We start from the raw sequence: 25,237 nt of genomic DNA on the forward strand, positions 1-25,237 counted from the left end.
ACTTGAGCATATGTCGACGATGTTGCACCATAAATTTGATAATTTATAGAAAAATACATGTAAAAATAACAAAATACCAATTGTCATTCACTATAACCCTTGCCTACAGTATATATAGAAGTGCCTGAATGGACGTGCACTATGGCTTTGGGAGAAGCCTGCAGCCAATATGGTTATCAGGGTCTGTTTGCCCTACATTTCTCACCTTAACCTCAATATAAACATGTTTTTATCTCTCTTTAAGGTGTCAAAGCTGGAAACTTTAACATACTGGAGCTGGTGGAGGCTCTTGGGTAAGATCCTCTATTCTGCATTAACTACATTATATTATATTTTATATAATTTACATTTAAGCATTTAGCTGGTACTCTCATACAGAGCAACTTACAAAGTTACGCTTAATACAAAATTGGGCCAATGTAGTGTTAGAAGTCTTGCACAAGGATTCTTGGGCTACGTTCACATTACCTGGCTGAAGTGACTCAAATCTGATTTTTTTCATGGCTGTGTGAATTTAAGTCACTTTCATATGTGGTCTTAAATCAGATACGTATCCGATCCTTGGACATGCAACATGAATGTGAACGGTCAAATAGGAATTCATGTGTTTTGTTTCTTTATTTTACGCATTAGCGCTACGTGTTTCTCTCTCGTACCCACACATTTCTTGGTGCAGCTATGCAGCTATAGCTGCAAAAAAACAGCAAAAGCAAACCAACTGGCGTTTTTTTCACCTCCTCAATCTGAGCATAAACTTCAGACCAGTTGTTTGCTCTCCACTCCAGCAAAAGATGATCCATATATGAGCTGCTAACGATTCCATTTCTCTTTATAAAGCTACGAGTCTCTCGTCTTTCTAATATAATATATATTTTTTTGGTGGTGAAGATGGAGACGTTTATACAGGTATCAATGTGCAGCATGTGAGACGTTTCAGGGACAGATTCGTTCACATTACACAAAGATACAGATCACTTACATTTGTGAATGTAAACCGTCAAGATAGACTAATCCGATCTGACCAGAAAAATTGTATTTGAGCAACGTGGCTTGTAATGTGAACGTAGCTTTATTGGCGTTATGTGTTATATCATAGTATGTCAGAGCTCTCAGAAGCTCTAATAGTGTTGCACAGTTATCAGTCTCTGGACATTGACCCTGATGATTCTGCTGTTTGTGTTTAGGATAAGTCTCACGAGTTCTCAGTCTCAGACGCGAGGCAGAGGGGTCCAGCTCCTCTCTGAAGTCCTGCAGGAATGCTACAGCGGCCTATCCGAGAGGGAGGGTAAGCTTTTATTCATCTTCTGATGTGCATTTTGCACTGGAGCTGGCAACCAACAGCCTAGTTTGATGTAGGGGTTTTTAACTATATTACTGCAGCTTTATAGGTTTATGAATTAAAGAGCCACTAAATCCTAAATCCTATTTTTAAATTAATAGCTGAAATTTGTTTCTCTGAAGAAAGGGCTGGGCGATATGGAAAACTATATCGTGATTAGATTTTTTTTCCATATCAGTCAATATCGCTATGTATCAATATGAATCATGTCACTTTCTGTTACACCTAAAGGTTTCTTTTTACACAAGTGACAGAATAAGGGCGTTATGGCCAAGCTCACCACCATGTTTTAGTCTAATGAATTTTAGTCACATAAAAATTGAGTTCTAACTCACTCTTACTGAGTTCCTGACTCTTTTATGACCCCTGTCTGCAGTGGAGGTCCTGATTGCCTTCTACGAAAACAGGCTAAAGGATCACTATGCGATCACACCGCACGTTCTCCGAGGACTCAAGGCCTTGGTGAGTCAGAAGCAGTCTTTGAGTAAACCAGGTGAACATTGGAGAAATTGAGGCTGGAGACGCTGATTCAACAAATGACTGACTCATATTTGTCCTTCAGGCGAAGAGTACAGTGCTGCCTCCTGGTTCTGCAGTATCCATCCTGAGATCCCTCTTCCAGGATGTAAATGTGCAGGTAAGGGTTTTAATAACACACTCCAAATGTAGGTACTGTGATATACACTTAGGCGGAGCTACAGTCTCTTATTAGAGTAAATATTATTACTCTAACACTCTAAATAAACAGTATTAAGTAAAACGGATTATATATTTCATAGTTCTGCAAATATTTTATTATATCTTATATAGGGTTGCAGCGGTAACCGGTTTCACGGTATACCGTGGTATTAAAATGCACGGTTATCATACCGTGTGTGTTTGCTTATTACCGGTAAAACTCAAGCCAGCGGAGAAAGTCACCCGCGCATGCGCAACTCTGCTCCGCTTCAGCTACTCAGCACACAGCGGTGAGAATGGCAGAAAGTGCATCAGACTAGAGCTTAGATTCTCTGCCCGAACCAGACCTGACCCGAGGACCGACCCGAAATCGGGTCCGTTCGGGCCGAGATTTCCCACCACATTCCTCGGGCCGGGTCGGGTTGGGCTCCAGAAAATAGTCTGAGATGTAGGCATCTGTTTTTTAAATTATATATTTTATTTTTAAATAAAGCTCTGGTGTGATAATCACAATGTTAATGCTAAGTAACCAATTATTATTGTTAATGAAAACGAACCAAATAACGAAAACTGAAAGTGAAACTTAACTAACTTATTTATAAGCGCTGTTTTCACTCCCGCAGTTCTACAGCGGGAGGTGTTGTGCCGATTCTGTCCGCGAAGCGGAAGTCGGATTGAGCAGGGAGTCGGATTCGGCATAACAGCGGCAGCGCGGCTGCACCTCGCGGTCCGCGGTGTTAGTTGTAAGCGCTCGCACTAGCCGCAAAATACGACAGAAAACACTGAGAAACTGCAGAATTATGAATTGGACTAAAATGAGCACGAGGAGATAAAAGAGAACCTTTACCTGTGAGTAGCTCACATCAGAACACGCAAATCTCTCTCTCTTTCTGTGTCTCTCTCTCTCGCACGTGAACTTCTCCGCACTGTGTTTAGCTGTTCTTAAAAATCATTTTTATTAAATAATAGTTATATGCTTCTATGTTAGTGTTAATTAACATAATTCTGATCATATTTCGCTCATTCAAACAGCCTGAAAACAGACTTGTAATCTTGTAATCAACAAGCTTGTAATCAATGTGGCCGTAGTCACAGCTAAAGGAGGAAATACATCAAACCTGTTCTCCCATCTCCGAGAACACCACCCCGCTGTGCAGCGCAAAGTATGTGTTCAGTTTATAATTTTACCTAAATAACCTAAATAAAACTTTTGTAGTCGTGCACAACCCATGCGGTAAGCGCCCGCAAAAGCGCTGAGTTATCCGAAATTTGGGCACGCAGGTACAGGCGTGAAGTGCGTGCTACGATGGATTCACGTGTCCGTGTAAAGGTCCTGGCCGGACTGGATGTGAAAGACGCCATTCATTTACATGTGTTAATTTTCAAATTCTGACGTGCCTGTTTTTCATATGTTGAAGGTTTTAAGGTGTGAAAGCCTTAAAATAGAAATCTCTATTGTGAGGATCATGTCAGAAATAAATCCCCTCTTTCTGCAGTATCTGGTTATATACCAACTTTTTTATATATATACACTCTTAATGCCCTTAAGAGTAGTGGAAAAACATGGTTTCCTTCACCTGATGGTGTAGTTTCTACAATAAATAGTTAATTGAACAAAAAAACTTTGTTGTAATTTCTTTAAGGGTCAGTTTAATAATATATGTAACAAACTGTGATACCGTGATAACCGTGATACCGCGGTATTTTCCGAGACGGTTATCATACCGTGAAAATCTCATACCGTTGCAACCCTAATCTTATATCAGTGTACAGCTTGTATAGCAGTATAGATTCAGTGTTCTCTGAAAATAACTCAATACACAGCCATTAATGTCTAAATAGCTGGCAACACAAGCGACTACACCTCACAGTGAACATGTCCAAATTGTACCCAAAGTGTCAATATTTTATTATTTTCTAGCACTGCCCTAACACTCTTGGGTGTGAAATTCACAGAGGATCATGCTGGTGGATGTTAGAAACCTTGTGTTCCTCCACCTTCTGCTTAAAGATGCCCCGCAGGTGCTCAATTAGGTTTAGATCTGGATACATACCTGGCCGTTGCTTGTTGCCTTCGAGGAGTGTTTGGGGTTCATTATTGTGTTGGAAAACTGTCATGTGGCCCAGTTTCTAGTGGGATCTCTTGTGCGTCAACTTTAGAAGAGGCTTTCTACTGAGATGAGTGTGAACGTTTGAAGAAATGTGAGGGGTGTACTCACTTGTTGGATACTGGTGGTGTTCTGTAAAGCTGATAGAACAGTTAGTCAGTCATCTAAATTTGATGTTTTTCACCAAATTATTGTTTTATTTCTGGTCTGCGGGTCTACTGCTCATTGCTGACTTCCTCTATGTCTTTTTTGGTTGTTTATTTTGACAGTCCCTGATGTTGGCTGAGCGATCGTGTGTCTACAACATGCTGATCAGCCTCATGGGGTCCAGAGAGGATGGTAAGGAGTCGTTGAATTCCAAGCAGCATCACATATTGTGGCTAATGCTTCCAGCTGTCATTTTCCATTGCTTTCCTTTTTTTTCCCCCACAGAGCTGAAGGGTTTGGGCCCAGACTTCGTTTTTGGATTTGTTCAGGCTGTAGACGGAGAGAGAGATCCTCGTAACCTCCTGCTGGCGTTCCAGATAGCAAGAAACATCATCCACAGAGGCTACGACCTCAGTGAGTACAGTGCCCATACACACCACAACACAGTTGTTGGTATTTTATTGCTATATACTCTGTTGTATTTTTAATCTTTTTCAAGTGCTTTTGAATTTGTACCTGCATTTTGACTGCCCCTATAAACACACCAAATGCAAAATAATCCACCCATGTGTTCATTGTCTCTGAATCAGTTAAAAAGATTTGGTGTCAAGAATTATATGCTTCTGACGTTACAATAAGGACACCTCTATTAAACCACCCTGGCACCACCCCTCCCCAAATCAAACCCTACCAGAGCCCCACTTACTAGATCAGTTGAAGAAACGTTATTTCGATAATTTAGTTGAAAACCTCACGCAGTACACAGCAGGAGTAGCCAGCAGACTTTGTCATATATATAAGATATAAGCACTTTCAAATAATAAGATTTTGTGCTAAGAGAGAGAGAGAGAGAGCAAGAGAATGCGAATGAGCTGGAGAGCAAGAGACAGACTGCGCAAGTGAGAGACAGAGCGAGCGCCTGAGAGATTTTAGCACTTTTTTAATGCCCATTTCATGCAAGGTATTGAAAACAGGCACCAATTTTTTTTTTTTTTTAATAGACCTTTCAGTACTCAGTAGTACCAAGGCATTTCAGTCAGTACTTTTTTGGTATTGAATTTCGATACCCAGCCCTACTTAACACAAGGCCTCCATACTTTAACCCAACCATCATTGAATCCCAAACAGAAACTAGATTAGTCATTAAAGGCGAAAAGGTTCCAGTCTCTAGCCGTCCAGGTTTCTCATTCACAAACAAAGGCATCAGTGGCTGGATGACGGGCAGCCTAAATGGTGGTCAACTCTTCCAAATGACCTTTCTGCTTCTCTCACTCCAATAATGAAGTGTTTATTTAAATGTTTTTAATTTTATATTGTTTATTAATGACATCATTAATGTTAATTTTCTTCTTCAGGTCAGTTTACAGAAGAATTTTTTGAAGTCACATCCTGCTACTTCCCCATAGACTTCACACCTGTACGTAGGATCCCAGCTTTGCATTTATATTGCTCTCAAACTGAGAACAGAACCTGAATCCTAATTTTGTTCATTGTTAGTAATAAAACTATGCATATATATATATATATATATATATATATATATATATATATATATATATATATATATATATATATATATATATATATATATATATATATATAATAGAGAGAGAGAGAACCATTTGCACTATTTTATATATATATATATATATATATATATATATATATATATATATATATATATATATAAATATATATATATAATAGAGAGAGAGAGAGAGAACCATTTGCACTATAACTTTTTCTTTATTCAGTAAATGAAAGTAAAAAGCCAAAGATTGTGTTTTTATTTTTGTATAATTATCTTAGTATAATAAAGTGTTAAAAAAAAGAATTGAGACTGAAATAATGAACTTAATTCCCTGCATGTTGTGTGCAGCCACCCAACGATGCTCATGGGATCACGCAGGAGGAGCTCATCCTGGCTCTACGGGGAGTTCTGACAGGGACGCCGCGGTTCGCAGAGGTGGGGAGAATACACATCACACCAAGATAGGTTTAAATTTTGAATGGAAAGAAAAAAAAAAAAGAAAAAAAAAAAAAGAATTGTACATTTTCTCCTGAACAAACCATCACTAAAATCTCTTAAGCCAAATACAGTAAAAAACCTCTAATCTGCCAGGTCTAAACTACATTTCACTATTATTACTCTCCCTCTTCAAAATACAGTGAAGTTCCAGCATTACAAAAAAATTATCATTATTTTAATCATGATTAAATAAAATACAATTGTTGTGATGAATACAATACATTTTAAGCAATTGACACCATTAATAGAAATGTAATTTAATTTTGCCAGTCTAATACTGATTATTGTATTGACCTTTAAATGCCCATTATTAAAATCTTAATGTTAAAAAGACTAAAATGTGCGATTAATCACAGAGTTGTTTTAAGTGATTGACTATTTATTAATAGAAATATAATTACATTTTGCTAGTCTAGCACTGCTTATTCTAATAATGCCCATTATTAAAAGTTTAATGTTAAGGAGTTTTTAATCAATTGACAGAGCTTGTTTAACGAGTCCATGATACATAATATTTATTGTAATATTTTTTCAGACAGACAACATGTATTAGTAATGGTAGATAATTTTTTGTTATTGTTTCTAATTTTAGCCTATTTTCTACCTAATTTGAAAGATTAGGGGTATATCACAAGACAATTCTGTACAATACTTCACAGCATCTGCGTTACTGAAGAGAATAATATAATGGATTTATTGGTGTCACTTTCAAAAATGTAAAAAACAATATATTTACCGCAGGTTTACCCTATTCATGTGATTCATTGCCAACATGTGGAGTAATAATGCAGTAACTTTATAAGTCTCAATGGGGGGGGTGAAGATTTTAGAGTGCCTACGTTTCACTAAAATATTGATATTTGACAACATGTATCAGTAATGTATCACAAACAAAAATGGTAGTATATATTGCAGTATCAATATTTTGTCCCACCTCTAATCAAAATGTATCACGATACAATAAAATATTGTCTCATTGCTCACCTTTACCTAAAGTACACATGTAGCAAAACAGTAGGGTTTTGGATGCTGTATCTCTGTCTGAATTGTTCCATACTATGTTCTACTGTATTCAGAACTTCCTCCAGATCAGTTCAGTTTCTCTGGAACAATTCGTTTGAATTGTGGTATCTGACTTGTCTTCCTGTAAATACTGAGCTCTATTGTGATTTTTACAAACTGGAACCTCATATTCAAAAACATTAATACAGAAAGGTGTGTGTTTGTTTGATTTATTATTTTGCATTCTGTGTTCCTGCAGTTCCTCCTACCGCTCCTCATTGAGAAGCTGGACTCAGACGTGCAGAACGCTAAAGTGGACTCTCTACAGACGCTGGTAAAACAGTGTGCTCAGATCTGTGTCAAAGCTTCACCCTCTTTTATATATTATTTTATTTAAGGTTACCGGGATACTGTTCTAATCCTGTGACTGTTTAATCCTGGTTTATTGCAGAATAAATCATCTGTAAATGTGAAGTCAAAGAATCACCTCCTGAAATTGATTTCCCATCATTTTACAGTTTATACAGCAGTTGCTCAGCGTGTCTGATAGTTTGGTAGTTTAAATAGTTTTAATTTACTAAGTTCTAACCCTTATTTAGTAACTAATCAATAAGTAACTCATTGTTTTGATCAGCTATGATTATAAGATCAGCTCGAAGTGTGAAAGTAATCCAGTCCTCTTTGCTCCAGGCTGCCTGCTCTCCTGCATACGGACACAAAGAGCTGGCCGAGTTCCTTCCAGGCTTGTGGTCATCCATCCGCAGAGAGGTGAGTGAATTTTGCGAGTCTGTAATAGTCCCAGCAGCCAATATACAAGGAAAGCAACAGTTGTAGCCCATGTTCTTAATTCGTCTGTGTGTGGTGGCTCTTGAAGCTCTGACTGGAAGCACTACTGGAGAAGCATTAGCATTAGCTGCTAACCGCCCTAAGCTCTAGCTGTTTAGCAGCTCAGAGGTGAGTATATCGGTCTGTAATCTTCGCGTTTACTGTGTTAAAACAAACTCAGTGAAATGAACCGGGAGCTGATATTGCCCTGGCTTAGCAGAACACTCGCAGGGTTTCTCACTGTAGTGCTGTCGTGCAGCATTTACAAGCTCTTACTGCTGCTACCATTAGCGGTTAGCAGCTAATGTCAATACTGCTGCACCCAGCCTTAGTGAAAATCTGGAAATCTATAAATAACTACACTATTAACAAACTGAATTGCTTTACTAACCCAAATAAACAGTTTTCAGGAGGCAATCTGTGTAGATTTACACCCAGTGCTCATTTGACTTTAAAATAAACTAGTTTTTTAAGAATTATAAACATTACAGTTTCGTTTAAGCGGTTTCACTTTTTGAAATCTAAGACGAAAAGGATGAAAATGAGTTTCTTCCCTTAGGCTATTCAGATACTGAACCAGGTTGAACTCTAAATTACATCACATCACATACACTGGAACCTTGTTCTATTTATTTCACACAGGACATTTTCCTTTTAGCACCTTATTTGCTCCTTTTTGCACAGCGTTATTTTGCACACTTATTCACACTTTTTCTTTACTTTTGCACTTTTTTTTTGTCTTATTGTTGATTAGTGTACACAAACAGTTGTTCAAAGCATTGTACTGTGTATAACTGTGTGTGTGAAAAATAAACTTTGAAATTGAAATTGAACTTAGCTTAGCTTTACTTAACTTAGTTACCCACCACGACCTAGCGGCGAGACATGCTGAATTAGAGGGAAAAGATGGTGAAACCCCAGTTCCTTACTAGTGTTGCATAATTCGCCTTATAATCCAGTGTGTATTATAGTGCAAAAAACACGGTAATCAACATTAAAAGAAATAAGCACTTGAACTAGATCACTCTGCGTGTGTATGAATTTAACTTTTTCAGATTAAATTGCTAAAATCAATCAATGTTTTTTAATGATATTTTATTTACCTGAGATGCACCTGTAACTGCAGCATGGACTGAAACACCATATTTAGTTTTTGGCCCAGTGGGATTCTGGTCATGTAGCTGACCTGATCTTGGTGTGATCTCAGTTGTTAGACAGCTGTAAGTTATAAGCTTCGTGTTGAACGTGCAGGTGTTCCAGACGGCGAGTGAGAGGGTGGAGTCTGCAGGTCTGGCTGCTCTTGCTGCGCTCACCTCCTGCCTGTCCCGCTCTGTCCTCACCTCGGACTCTGAGGATGCTCTGCAGACGTTCCTGGACCAAGTCCTCAAAGGTATCAGCTCTAGCTTCATGATCTGTGCAGTATGAGGTTTTTCTACCCCCACAGTATTGAATACACTCTGTATATGTCGGAAATTTCCAATAATCTCTTTTCTCTCTGTCTCTCTTTTCCTCTCAGATTGTCAGCACCATCTGTATGAGCCGGACCTGAAGCTGGTTTGGCCCAGTGCCAAGCTGCTGCAAGCTGCCTGCGGCGCCTCCTACAGGTCCAGCCTGATAGTGACTGCGGCGGTGCTGCCCACCCTGCTGGATCAGTACAGCTCCAGAACTCAGGTGGGTCAGGATTTAATTATTATTATTATTATTTTTTTTTTTATCAAAACAATTTATCTGGCCAATTCAGCTGCTACTCAGCTATATATCCCCCATCACTAGTGGTGCCTCAAAACAAGGAGGGTGAAGACTAGCACACATGTGAAGTCAGTCTTCGCTTATTTTCAAACTGCTGCCGATGCAGCTTTGCCGAGTAGCTTCACAGTGCACTCGGAGGAAAGCGCAGCGACTCTGTTCTGATACATCAGCTTACAGACGCAGCCTCGTGCTGATCCACATCACCCTAGGAGTGACAAGAGGAAACAGCGCCATCTACTGTACCCACCCAGAGAGATCAATGCTAATTGTGCTCTCTCAGGGCTCTGGCAGCTGATGGCAAGCTGCATGACTGGGATTTGAACCATAGTCTGATCATAGTGGCAGCGCTGGGAGCCCCCTGTTTATATGTTTTTATGTTCTTACTGCATTAATCATCATTGCAGACTAAACAGAATACAGCAGAACGTGACTCAGCGCTGCTGTGCTGTATCAGGTGATCGGAGTGGAAGTATAAACTTCAGTTCAGACATGATTTAAATGTATTTCCCTTTGAGAACAATTGGCCGCTGTCAGAGTGACTCTCAATAGATTTAACGATAAATTCAGAGATATTTATCTCTCACTCATCACTGATCTGATTGGGTTATAACTGTACAAGAGTTATTTAAATACTGGGGGCTCAGCTTATGTAAAACATATTTTATTGGAAGAGTTTTGTTTGCTGACCAGTTAGATTTATACAAAAGATGATAAAGGCATAAAAGAAGGATGGTGGCTGCAGTTACATAATATAAATCAGGGGTATTCAAGAAAACTGTGAGGAGGTCCAGTTCAAATAGATTTCCTCAAGCAAAAGTCCACAACATCGTCTATTTGCAGTATGACGATATCTGAATAAATTGTGTTATAAAATAATAATACAGGCTAAAATCATTTGAAAGAAGTTTATTAGCACTGAAACACAGGATAACATTGTGTGGCTGCAGTAAAAAAAAAACTAAATTATATCTCAATATTTCTCCTCAACAAAACAACTCTCAAAACACCTGAACTATTTCTCTTACAGATTTCTCTTACATCTGTCTTCCCCCAATTTCCCCTGCTCAGTGTGAGAATTGAGCTTTGGCTTGCCCTGTCAACATTCGGTTCTTCGGTTTCGTGCTCGCGGGTGGAAGAATGAACATGTATGCATCAGTCCATTCCCTGTTGAACGCTCGGTTTTCGGCGTCTACTTTTCTCTTTTTTGAAAGCGCCATAGTGTTTGCACCTCTTCTGACTGTAATTCACGTCCTGTCATCTGTATCATCTCCCTGCGTTTCTCGCTTTAATCGCTTTTCGCTCGCCTTTCACCTTCTCTTCCTTATATCACACTGCGTGGATGTCTGTGCCTCGCTACAAACCTCGGCTTCGGTTTGCTCATACAACTCGCTCTGAGTTCAAGCTGGCGATTTGATTCGCTAGTTGAACCACGTGGTTAGTATGACTCGCACGCGATTGGTTTGTAGCTTCCAATCCTTGCTCAGTGCAGTGCTGGTAAAAGCACTTGAGTCAGATAGGGAAAAAATAAACGCTCCGGTTTAAAATTAATTCTCCCGTCAAAATTAAAATAATATTTTAATAAAATAATTTAAAAAATGTTTTAACAATTTATTCCGGGTCCGGATGGGATGGCATATGGGTCCGTATCCGGACCGAGGTCCGCTGGTTGCGGACCACGGATATAAATAATACATTCATAAAAATCAGCTCTTTAATTCAGTTTAGCTTGTTTATTTGTTTTTTCCTCAATTTTCATCTTTACGTCATTGGCAGATGCCACAAATGCCAAAGTTTACTCTCTCCACTTACTGTCTGACAGGAGTAGCTAGCTAGCTACTATACTGATATTTGAAAACAGGAAGACCCAGGCAAGCCTAGTTTTGCTGGTTCACCATCAAATAGAATTGTGAAAAGATTTAATTTGAGGAGTTTTAGACAGTAATCTATGTTTTTTATTTTGAAGATTTACCTGATTAGGACTTAAATCTTGCCCTAAAAGCCTTAAATTGTAGTTTCATGTACAATGTTTTAGATACAATGTTTTAAAAGTGCCAAGGAACTTTTGTTTTTGCCTCACAAAGAAGGTGCTTGATTCCATTATGTGAGCTGGGGGGGCTTTTCCTGCTAGCAAAGTTGATTTGTATGCTATCACTGGGTTAGTAATGTTAAATGAGACTAAGCATTTTTTTTTTTTTATAGCTACAGTGCCCTCCATAATTATTGGCACCCCTGGTTAAGATGTGTTCTTTAGCTTCTCATAAATTGAGTTTCGTTCAAAATAATATAGGACCACGATGGGGAAAAAAAGTAAAGTCCAACCTTTAACTCAAGTAAATTTTAAGGGTGAAATAAAATCCCTGACTAAGAAATAATTATTCTTCATAAAATCACCTGTTCCACAATTATTGGCACCCCTAACAATTCTTAGGAAATAAATTTAATAAAAGTATTTCTGTCACTTCTACAGTAGTTCACGAAGTTGATCAGAGTATGTAGGAACATTTAATTAGTAATTCACAACTTCCTGTTTCCCTGGGGTATAAATATGACGTGACACAGAGGCCATTTATCTTCAACATGGGAAAGACAAAGGAACATACCATTCAAGTGAGGCAGATGTGTGTTGACCTTCACAAGTCAGGCAATGGCTACAAGAAAATCGCTACTCGCCTACACCTGTCCATATCTACTGTCAGAGGAATTATTAAGAAGTTTAAAACAACTGGAACAGTGGTAAACAAGCCTGGACGAGGACGCAAGTTTATTTTGCCACCACGCACAGTGAGGAGGATGATAAGAGAAATAAAAAGTTCTCCAAAGCTCACTGTTACAGAATTGCAACAAATGGTAGCTTCTTGGGGTCACAAAGTCTCCAAAACAACCATCAGGTGCTATCTACATGCCAACAAGCTGTTTGGGAGGCATGCACGGAAGAAACCATTTCTCACTCACAATCATAAACGCAAACGTTTGGAGTTTGCTAAGCGGTACTGGGACTTCAACTGGGACCGTGTGCTTTGGTCAGATGAAACAAAGATAGAGCTTTTTGGCAACAAATGCTCTAAGTGGGTCTGGCGTAACACAAGAGCTGAGTATGCAGAAAAGCACCTCATGCCCACTGTGAAATACGGCGGGGGATCAGTGATGCTGTGGGCCTGTTTCTCTTCTAAAGGCCCTGGGAACCTTGTTAGGGTGCATGGCATCATGAATGCTCTAAAATACCAGGACATTTTAAAACAAAATCTGGTGGCTTCTGCCCGAAAGCTGAAGATGGGTCGTCACTGGGTCTTTCAGCAAGATAATGACCCTAAACATGTGGCCAAATCTACACAGAAATGGTTCACCGCACACAGAATCAAGCTCCTCCCATGGCCATCTCAGTCCCCAGACCTCAACCCCATTGAAAACCTGTGGGGTGAGCTGAAGAGGAGAGTGCAGAGGAGAGGACCCAGGTTGTTGGATGATTTAGAGAGAATGTGCAAAGAGGAATGGTCAAAGATCCCTCTTTCTGTATTCTCCCTTCTTGTGAAACATTACAGGAGAAGATTAGGTGCTGTTTTGTTGGCAAAAGGGGGTTGTACAAAGTATGAACATCAGGGGTGCTAATAATTGTGGCACACATGATTTGATGTTAAATAATTATTTCTTAATGTGGGATTTTTTTCCTACTGAATAAATTCACTTGAGTTAAAGGTTGGACTTTACTCTTTTTTTCATCGTGGTCCTATATTATTTTGAACAAAACTCAATTTATGAGAAGCTAAAGAACACATCTTAACCAGGGGTGCCAATAATTATGGAGGGCACTGTATTTTCTCTATATTTTTTTTTGGTTTCATTTCCGACTGATGTAGTGTTTATAACATACTGCATATTTGATATAGTGTATATATATTGTTAAGTATTTTATATGTGTTCTAGTGTGTGTGTGTTTAATGGATCTGATCAGTGTCATCTCCATTTTATTTATTTGTTGATTCCAGTAGTTTTATTTTAACAGTATATTACTTGCTGAAATGACTGTCAATTCTTTATGGTCACACTTACTAATCTTCTAAAAATTAAGTCTTAAATATTCAATGGAGCCAATCACAGTCCTTTGGGTTTTTTTCTATCAGTTAGATATCTTTTATTTTATCTACTTTTTCTTACAGTTGACTAACCAAAAATATCTTTAATTTTGTCCCACTTTTTAAAAAAATGTTTTTGTCAGTACTGATATCAAGTCAAACCACTGGTCATTAATATCAGCTGATATGATAATTTAAACAATATATCAGTCAGACTGTGCTCATTGCTTAGCATTTAATAAACGAGTGCTGTGTCTGTACTGATGCACTGATGTGTATGTTCTGTCTTGTCCTTGTCTCTGTTCAGTGTGCCCAGCGGCGCACTCTGCTGGAGGTTCTGCATGGATTCATCCAGCCCACTCCGAGCAGCCGGCCTGCAGAGGGAGGTATGTGCGTATTAAACATGCTCCAGCGTATCTGCCTGCATTTATCCCTTTGGGCTGTTCAGGAATTGTCCTTTTCATTAAAACATTTGATTAGTTTCCAGTAACCACTTGGAAGTATGCCTTATAAGAACTGTAGCTTTGTGTGGGCAGTGTGACAGGATTTTATCGTATCACGATCTGTTGCATGATAACATCGCAGTTTTTTTTTTCATTTCTGTTTATGTAGAATCATAAAAGCTTGTCAGTATCATCAAAACTAGTTCTTAATAGAAAAAAATAAATGAGTACACTGTTGTCTTTTCCTAGACGCACTGTTTGAGACACAGCCTTGTAAAAACTGTATAATAATAATAATAATAATAATATTTTTTTTTCTGCCTTTCTCTCAGAGGAGAGTGTGCTGCTGCCCTTTCAGGTGTCTCTATGCAGTGCTGTGTTTTCTGCTCTGGCTGAGTCGAGTGCAGGCCTCCAAATCACTGCTACCAAAGTTCTCGCCACTATGGGGCAGCAGCCTGGTGAGTAGCCCCACCCATTCAGCCTACAGCAGTATAGCCCTACCCACTCAACCTACAGCAGTATAGCCCCACCCACTCAGCCTACAGCAGTATAGCCCCACCCACTCAGCCTACAGCAGTATAGCCCCACCCACTCAGCCTTCAGAAGTTTAAGCCCACACACTCAGCCTACAGCAGTATAGCCCCACCCATTCAGCCTACAGAAGTATGGCCCCACCCACTCAGCCTACAGAAGTTTAAGCCCACCCATTCAACCTTAACATAAAGTATGATTTATTATGTATAGGGTTGCACTAAAAAAAAAAAAAAAAAATGTTTATCTAAATATGCACATCACAATAGTCTCTACAGTCACAACTGTTTCTGTTTGATACATAACATAAGGAAAAATACACACTATTCTTATTTTTCATAATATAGAGGCACACAGAGAGTGTATTATTAATATTATAATATAATATGTTCAAAAATTGCTGGTCCTGTGTTCTCCAGTATAGTTTAGTCCTAATACTGTACTTGGAACAACAGTCTCACTTGTTTCTTCTTGTTAAGGCCTGCTAGCAGAGTCGGAGGTGGAGAAGGTTGTGGATCATATGACCAGACTAGTTCTGGAGGAGGAGGATGCTCAAGTTAGGTAACATCATAATCATTTTACAGAATACACCATAATTACTGAAATTTATATAAAACGCTAGAATGACTAGCCACGTTTTATTTGTCTGAACTATATGCTTTAATTAGGTTACGTTAGCTGCACTACTGCAGCTGTGTTAGTTGTTTGATTGCATCTCATATGCAGCACTAAGAACTTGTATGCAGGTTAGTGTTGAAGTTATTTTCTCCTCTCTCAGTTTGGCAGTGGTGGAGTGTGTGGGATCACTGTCCCGTCTCCATCCTGCAGCTTTCACCTCCCGGATGGTTCCACGACTGAAGGAGGAAATATTCTCAGGTACCTTTTAAAGCAATATGGATGCTATATTCCACAAAGCTCCATGCATACATTTTGCAGCAATTTTGTAATTTTGGCTCTGTAAAGCTTATTGGAATCACACCATGCTCTCAGGAAAATCCCTTGTGGGTAATGGGTAAGGAAAAGCTGATCAACAAACTGAACCACAAACCATTACTGCACTCGCTTTAGCACTTCACTGCATGATGTGACTCATCCAGGGTGTGATAGCCAATAGATAACGTGTCTAGCTTAAATTAGAATAGCGTAAAATGCATTAGATGCAACAGTGTCTATACCATTCGCATCACAGGCTCAAAACTACAAACTGCAATATGTATCACTGGATAAGCAGGCAGTACCATATCTGCGAGAACCCAATAACACACCTGGAATAGCTTTTAGTTAACAGCTGTGCTGAACTCGTCAAGAGTTAATCTCTTGAATTTAGTCTGGCTCACTTCACTGTTCATTTATAATATAGGAAAAAAAAAAAAATATATATATATATTAAAACTAGGTGTGTACAAACTTTTGACTGGTACTGCATTTGTGTAATATCTTGTAATATTACTTTACTAACTTAGAACACATGCTTCTTTAATCATTGTTGGTTCTGTATCTGATAGCTTGCCTAGAAATGCATGTGTAAAGTGTGTCCATTTCCTTACTGTAGGGGGAGCCTGCAATACCAACTATTATAGTTTCTTAAAAATCACCTTATTAAACCCCACAGAAAAATCAGATGACGCCGCTCCATCGCAGGGTCAGTGTAGGGGAGCTGTTCGGCAGCGGTGTGTGGCGGCGCTGGCTGCTGTGTCCACTCAGCCGGTACTGGTGAGGGAAAGTGCTCCGGTTCTGCTGCAGGTTCTGTCTTCAGTGCATTCAGGTACACAGCACAGCACTCTTCACAAATACACTGTGTCTTCTTACCCTCACTTTATAAACACCACTGTGTGTTCAAAAGTTTCCACACAGCCTTCCTAAAATCAAAGGATTAAAATTAGAAAAGAGTTGAAGCATTACACAGATTCATTAATTAGAACTCAATAATAGCATGTATGTCACTATTTGTGGGTGTGATGGATGTTTGAAAGGATGAATAGATGGATAAGTATGTGGGTGGGAAGGATGGATGGATCAGAAGGAAGGATGGCTGGAAGGAAGGAAGGATGGATGGTCGAATGGATGGGAAGGAATAGATGGGTGAATGAAAAAGATGGATGGAAAGGAAAGAAGAAAGGATGGCTGGATGGATGAATGGGATGGATTGATGCATTGGATGGATAGATGAGAAGAGTAGATAGATGGTTGGATGGATGAATGGGAAGGACGGATGGATGAACTGGAAGAATGGATGGATAGGAAGGAAGGATGTATGGATGAACGGGAAGGATTGATGCATTGGATGGATGGATGGATGGATGGATGGATGAATGGGAAGGATTGATGCATTGGATGAATGAATGGATGGATGGGAAAGATATAAGGATGGATGGATGGTTGGGAAGAGTAGATAGATGGTTGGATGGATGAATGGGAAGGACGGATGGATGAACTGGAAGAATGGATGGATTAGAAGGAAGGATGGATGGATAAATGGGAAGGATTGATGCATTGGATGGATGGATGAATAGGAAGGATTGATGCATTGGATGAATGAATGGATGGATGGGAAGGATATAAGGATGGATGGATGAACAGGAAGGATGGATAGGAAGGAAGGATGGATGGATGGAAGGAAGGAAGGATGGATGGATGTTCGAATGGATGGGAAGGAATAGATGGGTGAATGAAAAAGATGGATGGAAAGGAAAGAAGAAAGGATGGCTGGATGGATGGATGGATGAACGGGAAGGATTGATGCATTGGAAAGATATATAGTTGGATGAATGGATAGAAAGAAAGGAAGGATGGATAGATAGATGGTCTGGAAAGATCGATTGGAAGGATATATGGATGAATGGGAAGGATAGATGGATGGATGGATCAGAAGAATAGGATGGATCAGAAGAATAGGATGGATCAGAAGAATAGGATGGATGGAAGGAGAATGTAAACTGCATACTGACCTCTAGAAAGCCTCTATATAAGGGGAACTTCAACATATCAATCAATCAAATCCTCCTCACAGCAATGTTTCATCGTCTAGTATCAGGCCTTCCCAGAAAACCCAGGCCGTTACTGCAGTAAAGGAGGTTAAACTTCAGATTAACACTCTTATATTCTCAGGAAACACCAGAACAGCAGATATTTACATTTAGAGCTGTTTTTCCCAGAAAGGGATTAGCACTGTTCCTGGAAACTGACCCATAGTGTACATGTACACATTCCATTTGATCCCCACTCTTCTTACACTCTTCATTTACTCTTTACTTCTGCATGCAGGTAGCAGCAGTTTCTCTGTAGAGGAAGTGACCTCAGTGTGCCACAGTCTGCAGAGGATAGCTGAACAGGCCGGAGGTGTGGAGGAGATAGGCCGCTTTTTCCATGATGCAGTCATTCCTCAACTGCTGGCACTGACCCTTCAGGCAGCTCTGCAGAGTAAGCATTTATATGGAATGGGTATACTAATGATTATATAAATATGTAGATGATTATATTTTGCAGCGAAAAATAGTCAGTAAAGACGATATGTTAGTATTTGCCAATATTTTTTATTATCCTAATTATTATTTCATATTAGCCTCTAAAGAAGTGTGTGGGTTCAGTGGTAGGTGTGTGTAGTGAATAAAAAGGTTATATTTGGGTTGTAGCCATTGGTGACCGACGGCTTTTTCCATTTTTCACCACTGTAAAACAGTGTTTGGCAGCAAGTTTCCACACAGAGTTTAACACCAAACCCACAGACTGAATGTGGAGGATGAGCAGGAATCCCCTTTTTATTTTTATACATGCTTGTTTTAGCAGTGGAACCTCAATTTTTATTTTGAACATTGGATTTGTTTTACTGTGGCTGGTTGAGTTTTAAGAATGATTACTTTTAGGGTTTAATACAAAAACATAAACCTGTTATGCTGCTCGGCATCAGCAGCCAGAGTCCAAGAGAGTCTGAGAGAGCACAGTTGTCTACACTCTCTCTGGATGGGTAGATAGCACTCTCACTCCCCACATCACTCCTAGTATGATGGCGGTCCGACGTCTGTTAGCTGATGTATTAGCTTTCCGAGCTCGAGTCTGCGCTCACATGTATTGGAGGAGGGATGTGCTAGTCTTCAGTCTTCCCTTCTAGTGTTTGGGCATTCCTAGCGATAGGGGGAGTCTTAGTGAGCGAGTGTGGTAAATGGCCTTCCAAATTAGGGGATGAATTTGAAATAAAATAATAAAAATAAATCAAACACACGGCCCTATTTTAGCAATCTATAGGTGTGCTGTCAACTGCGCACCGTGTAGTTTGATGTAGGATGTGTCCGTGTGTCTTTGCTATCGTAATGACAGGAAAAGTACACCTTGCGCACTAATTATTTTTATTAATTTTGGGAGCGTAATATGAAATATACCAGTCAGTGTGTCACTTACCACTCCATTTAGGCACCAGGTACACTCTGACTTTGGCGGTTTGGTATGTTAATGGCGCGGCTCTTCTGCACTTCCCTGCAGAGGAAACTTACCTGCTTGTTCATGCTGTAAAGGTGTGTGAGCAGGTCATTTACAGAAACAACAATGTTATTTTATTATGTATTTTGTTTATTGTTGATGTAAAATATTATAACACGTGGTGGTGTTCATGCAGTAAAGCACACATTGCGTACCTGCGTTGCCAAGATGAACGTCTGGTGGTTGACGTCTGTTTAGGTTGTATTCAGTCAGTGGTGTGCATGTGTTTTATGTTGCCAACATAGCAACACACCTAATGTTCACACCTGTCACCACGCCCATCTGTGTGGATATATTCACAAGCATTGTTGCTATTTAAATGACAATGAATATAGACTGATGGTGGGGTGTAAGATAGCAGTGAGCATTGTGACACACCCTGTACAGGGTGTAAGATAGAGCTCATAAGTGTCTGTTTCACATCTGATCCCATTGTACTAAAGAATAAAAGTGTTACTCTCTGATTTTCTGTTGTTTCTGTGTTTTAATGCAGGTCTGAAGAGCTCAGATCACAGCAGCGCTCTCACGCAGGAGGCTGTACTGTCTGCTGTAGTTCCTGTTATAAGCACTGCCTGTGCAGCACTGCAGACAGAGTGAGTCACCCAGACAGCAGGAAAACCACACACACATTACTCAGACACTACTCAGACAAGTGCATGCAGATCAGAGGCATGTTCTTGTGCAGATGCCACAGGAAATAAGCTTGACACCTATAGCTTGAATTGGGTTTCACAATGAATGCAGTTTGCACTGAGTTTATTTCAGTATTGTATCAGCATTTTGACAATAGATATATTTTATTGTTTTTGCATTCCATCTTAAATGACTGTTTTAACCAGAGAGCCACGTTTTTTAAATTACAGTAATGAAGTGAATCTGGTTATTATTGCTGTTAATAAGCACAAAAATTAGGCTACGGGGGCGACTTGTTCATATAACCTAGAGCCACGATTGTCAGCAAGTGGGTCAGGACCCAAAAATGCAAGCTGTATTTTCTACAGCTTGTAGACAATAAATACATTTAATAAAAAATTTTAAATGAAAAAATAAAAATAAAAAATGTGATCTGATTTTGTACTCGTCTTTAATATTGGCCCAAAAAAATCAGTTTTCTTACTAATGTACTCTAAATGCAGATCTAGACAGAGAAGTGAAATATCTAATTTTGTGACCTTATTTATTTTGTGCAGTTTTAAAATAAAATTTTATTGTAGTAACTTTTATACATGATGTTTGTAATGTTCCTTATCAGTTTCTAAAATAAAATGCTCTTAAATTCACTTTGCATGCATATGTATGTTTAAATAGTTTTTTTTTTTTTTTTTTTTTGAAGGCTATTTTTCAAAAATAAATTTTGGTTTGTATTCTATAAAAGTGGCTCGTGACTTAATGACCATGAGAAAATGTGGGTCCCGGACTGAGATCAGTTGAGAAGTCCTGAATTAGAGGGTTACTCACTCTAAAACCAGGGGGATGTGTCTCAAACCACTCTCTATTACTAAATAATGTGTTTATTACTGTACTAATTAAGGTATAGAGGTGTGTGGTTTGGGACATAAACACATCTAAAGCATGTGTAATGCAAGTATTCTAAAGTATGTGGTCAGCATGGTAGCATAACAGCAAAATAATACAGTTAATTCAGGATATTTCTGCATAGCAGCCATCAACACATTGCAGTGCTAGTGACTACATTTCCCATGTTTAAAGTAATGTCTGCTTTATATTGTAATGTAAAAATGCATTTAATACAGCCTGTAGTGGGTTAATTAACCAGTAAAGGTTAAACATTAGTATTTTCAACGTAATCCTACACATATACACACCCAAAAATGCTGACATGTCATTCTTGTACAGTCCATAATTATTTAATCAGCTGTAAATGTAAATGTAAAAAATGTCAAGTTATTATTTATTTTCAGTTGTTTTCAATGAAAAGTGAAAAATAAAGAATAAAGTGAGAAAAAAAAAACCTCTGCAGCTGTGAAGGTTGACCTGTGTCAATCTGTCCTCTAATTTTATTTTTTATTTCTTTATTATTTTTTTAAGCCTTGCTGCCAAGATGGCTGCCCAGGTCGTGTCCCTCTTCCTGGATGGAGATGTCTCCTTCTTGCCGGACAATGCCTACCCATCCCAAATCCAGCTGCTAAAAGTGAGAATCCAGTTAGTTCACTCTTAAAAGAAAATAACCCTAAATATATATGAGTTATATAGCACCTCTGCCTTTATGTAGCCACTGATGCTTTCATGGAAACTGAAAATGGAAAACAAGGCTTATCACACGTTTGCGGCTCTTTGACCGGCCTGAGGAAAATAACTTTGCAGTACTTTTTCCTAAAATGGAAAAACAGATTCCAGTTTGTGTGAGTGTGTCCAGATGTTATTACTGGAAGTCGAGGCTCGTCCGGAATAATCAGCTGCTTTTAAAATAACCCATAAAGCAGATGGAGTGAGATCAGTTCTGCTTTGTGTTCTGGATAGTAAAACCAATGATGATTAATATATATTTGTACTTTTAAAATATTTTGTTGTGATTTTAATTATTTGATGTTTTCTCTGCAGAGCCAGTCTGAGTCGTGGACCCAGTCTCAGCTGGTGTGTCTGCTCATGGGCTGTGTGTGTTCACTCCCTCGCAGCGTAAGTTTGTTCATATACTCATATACAGTGGCCAAAATATAATTATGTGAACCCTTTCATGTTTTTTATGACAAAAGTGTGTCATAAATTGTGGTCTGATCTTTAAAAATATATATTAGTTTGGTTTAGTTTGGTCTGATCTTCCTCCAAGTCAAAGGTATTCACCAATATATTGTGCCAAGTTTACGGTCATTCATGTGATCATTAACAATGCGCGTCCACTAGCAGTTAAGCCCAGACGCATCCTATTTATTTCAGTGGAGAGAGCTGCCGCATGCCGCGGTGCATGCTGGGTTGCATTGCGTTGAACGCAGCCCCGCCATCTGGCGAAAAAGTTCAGCAGAGCTCAACTTTATTTAAATGAATCCAGCCAATAAGAGAACAGCAGGCAGTGATGCCACACACAGAAAAGCCTTACGCACACAGAACAGACGCCTTTAACCGAAAGAAGAGAATCTAAAAATGGTTGAATATGGATTTATAGAACTATAGATTACAGTGAGGTTTACTAACAATGTAAAATATATTAAACTTATGATCACATCTGTTGCTTTATTTAAATTCAAAAACATCACAGACACGCCCACACACGGCGAGCCAAGGGCTTTGGCACAGCGACGTGCGTTGAAGAAAAGTGCCAGTGGACTCGCACTGTAAAAACGGTCATAAAAACATCATGGTGGAAAAAAGTATTGTGTAACCATTGTGTTAATGACCTCAAATTAAAGGCTAATTAAAGTCAAGTGTTAGCATACCTGGAGTCTTGATAGTTTGCAGGTGTGGATTACAGCTAATCTGACTAATAAAAACACTGACATTTTGAGTTTTGCTCCACACAAGCAGAATATGTGTACGTATGCAGGTATGCCGCACCAAAAAGAGCTTTCAGAGGATCTACTGTCAAAAGTTGTTGATTTACATACATTTGGGAAGAGTTGCAAAGTAAATGCAAGCACTTTTAGAAATTTACCATTCTACAGTAAGATAAGCAATTTACAACCCAGTCAAATTACCCAAAGAGTACAATATACACTCATCAATAAGGAAAAAAAAAACATCCCAGAGTGAGATTCAAGGATTTTAAGGTGTTATTGGTAAAGACTAGCATCTGTGTTCCTGATGATACAATCCGTAAAGCCTTGAATAAACAGGGTATCTGTGGCACAACACCATGAAGGAAGACTCTTCTGACTAAAAACAAACTTTTACTGTATGCCGAAAGTTTGCGAAAGAGCACATTTAAACTCGATGATGGTACTGGCAAAAAATGCTTTGTGGACAGATTACACTAAGATTAAACATAAAAAAGGCAATTACCATGAAAACGTCACCCCAACCAGAAAATATGTTGGAGGGAGCATCATGATTTAAACCTGCTTTGCAAAAAATTCTGCAGGATAAATTCTACAGTGAGAGTGTCTGTATGCCAGCTATAAGTCTGTAGAAGTTTTTCTGCTGTTGTCTCGTTTGGTGTTTGACTTTGATCTTCTTGGGTTGGTCTCATCATCTTGAGACGCCCACTTTGTAACCTGTCTCTGACCAGGGCCAGATTAAAAGAATGGGCTGAAAGGGCTGCAGTCCCGGGCCTCCGGTCGCTGAATGTCAAATGACAAAAATTAATTTAAAAAAAGAAAATTACAAGCAATAAAAAAGGAAAGAGCGACAGAATTATTACAGAAAACACCCAAATTAACCAACGTGGAGTAGTCAGCCTGCTGTAGCAGCTACCACCAGCAAAGATGCGCTGTGCTCTCTCTCTCTCTCTCTCTCTCTCTCTCTCTCTCTCTCTCTCTCTCTCTCTCTCTCTCTCTCTCTCTCTCTCTCTCTCTCTCTCTCTCTCTCTCTCTCTCTCTCTCTCTCTCTCTCTCTCTCTCGCTGTCTCGCTCTTCTGCAGCGCGGAGCTCAATTCAGCGCGAGGCTACAAAAATAAAACTCAGTTTAGTTAAATAAATGAAGATGAGTAAGGACCTGTACATTTAATGGAATATTGTGAAATATAAAGGAAAGGTTGAGGTTTTGGTGAGCTGTTTCAATGACTTAAAACTGAATCTTTTATTATTCTGCGCACAGAAAGCCTTTGACTGTGTTTTAAATGAGTTTTTATTTCATATGAATTATTGTTTTATTCATTTGAAATATTTTTATTATTTTATTGATAATTTTTTTTTTCTTCATAAGATATACATTATTTTTTATGTATCATCATCATTTAATGATATTTTTAAAGTGTCCTATTTTTCCTTTTTTGCGTATATATTTTATTCGTCTATAGTAAGTGTCAGTTTTTAGTTATTTCTAATCAACCCCCACCCCCCACGATATCATCGTCCATCACGATGTTTCCCTGTAAACATCGTCAACTGCCAATTAAAGAGATATCGCCCAACCCTAAATTGAATGGAAATCATAATATCAGTTCACTTTAAACGGTAGTCTGTTATAGATTGGTACTGTGTACGCTGTCGCTGATGTGTCCGTGTGTTTGTGTGAGGTCATGTATCAGAACATGAAATGAAGGGCCTCATCCTGGTAATTAGCCCCGGGCCTCAGAAAGTGTTAATCTGGCACTGTCTCTGACATTCCCTATTATCTGGAACTTCAGTTTGGTCTTTAGTTTAGAGATACTGGTACCAGGGCTCACTCCAAATAATGCTGTCAATTGGTTTTGTGGAACACCAGCTTGAAGTTGCCCAAATCAAATCAAATCAAATCAAATCAAATTTATTTGTATAGCGCTTTTTACAACAGGTGTTGGCACAAAGCAGCTTTACAGAAACATGATTACAGGACAAAGAATCAGGCAAAACATTACACATAGAAAATACAGAATACAGAACCCACAGTGAGTGCGGAGGCAAGGAAAAACTCCCTCAGAGCTGCGGGAGGAGGAAGAAACCTTGGGAGGACCAAGACTCACATTTAAGGGGGGGACCATCCTACCACTGGTCAAACGGCTTTTAAATTAAAATTTAAAAAGTCTTTTATACATCCATATAGGTTTTATGTACTCAGGAGTGTAATAGCGCCACTAATGGCTTGGATGTAATCTGTAGTGGAGAGTAAGATGGTCGATGAGCAGCTGATCTGTGGTGGTGGTGGAGAAGAGCTGACTTCAGAAACTTCCATCAGTCTGGCCGGACAGGAGACGCGAGAGCCTGAGGGTCCAACATCGGTATCGGGTCAGACAGGTGGGCAGTCAGTAACTC

At 39.1% G+C, this 25,237-nt stretch overlaps 1 protein-coding gene across 1 annotated transcript in view; it reads left to right on the forward strand.

Moving 5' to 3' along the window:
* mms19 (MMS19 homolog, cytosolic iron-sulfur assembly component) overlaps nucleotides 1-25,237 on the forward strand; it is a 36,608-nt gene that overhangs the window by 429 nt on the left and 10,942 nt on the right. Inside the window, exons 2-22 of the mRNA XM_049465153.1 lie at nucleotides 245-293; nucleotides 1,185-1,285; nucleotides 1,716-1,801; nucleotides 1,902-1,976; nucleotides 4,395-4,464; nucleotides 4,558-4,686; nucleotides 5,628-5,689; nucleotides 6,152-6,238; nucleotides 7,563-7,637; nucleotides 7,994-8,071; nucleotides 9,380-9,518; nucleotides 9,645-9,799; nucleotides 14,255-14,333; nucleotides 14,723-14,848; nucleotides 15,401-15,482; nucleotides 15,700-15,797; nucleotides 16,534-16,686; nucleotides 18,186-18,341; nucleotides 19,888-19,987; nucleotides 21,444-21,546; nucleotides 21,957-22,031. Coding sequence (XP_049321110.1) covers nucleotides 245-293; nucleotides 1,185-1,285; nucleotides 1,716-1,801; nucleotides 1,902-1,976; nucleotides 4,395-4,464; nucleotides 4,558-4,686; nucleotides 5,628-5,689; nucleotides 6,152-6,238; nucleotides 7,563-7,637; nucleotides 7,994-8,071; nucleotides 9,380-9,518; nucleotides 9,645-9,799; nucleotides 14,255-14,333; nucleotides 14,723-14,848; nucleotides 15,401-15,482; nucleotides 15,700-15,797; nucleotides 16,534-16,686; nucleotides 18,186-18,341; nucleotides 19,888-19,987; nucleotides 21,444-21,546; nucleotides 21,957-22,031 — 2,078 coding nt within the window. The remainder of the gene's footprint in view (nucleotides 1-244; nucleotides 294-1,184; nucleotides 1,286-1,715; nucleotides 1,802-1,901; nucleotides 1,977-4,394; nucleotides 4,465-4,557; nucleotides 4,687-5,627; nucleotides 5,690-6,151; nucleotides 6,239-7,562; nucleotides 7,638-7,993; nucleotides 8,072-9,379; nucleotides 9,519-9,644; nucleotides 9,800-14,254; nucleotides 14,334-14,722; nucleotides 14,849-15,400; nucleotides 15,483-15,699; nucleotides 15,798-16,533; nucleotides 16,687-18,185; nucleotides 18,342-19,887; nucleotides 19,988-21,443; nucleotides 21,547-21,956; nucleotides 22,032-25,237) is intronic.

This window comes from Astyanax mexicanus, chromosome 15 (genome assembly GCF_023375975.1).
Source record: "Astyanax mexicanus isolate ESR-SI-001 chromosome 15, AstMex3_surface, whole genome shotgun sequence".
NCBI lineage: Eukaryota > Metazoa > Chordata > Actinopteri > Characiformes > Acestrorhamphidae > Astyanax > Astyanax mexicanus.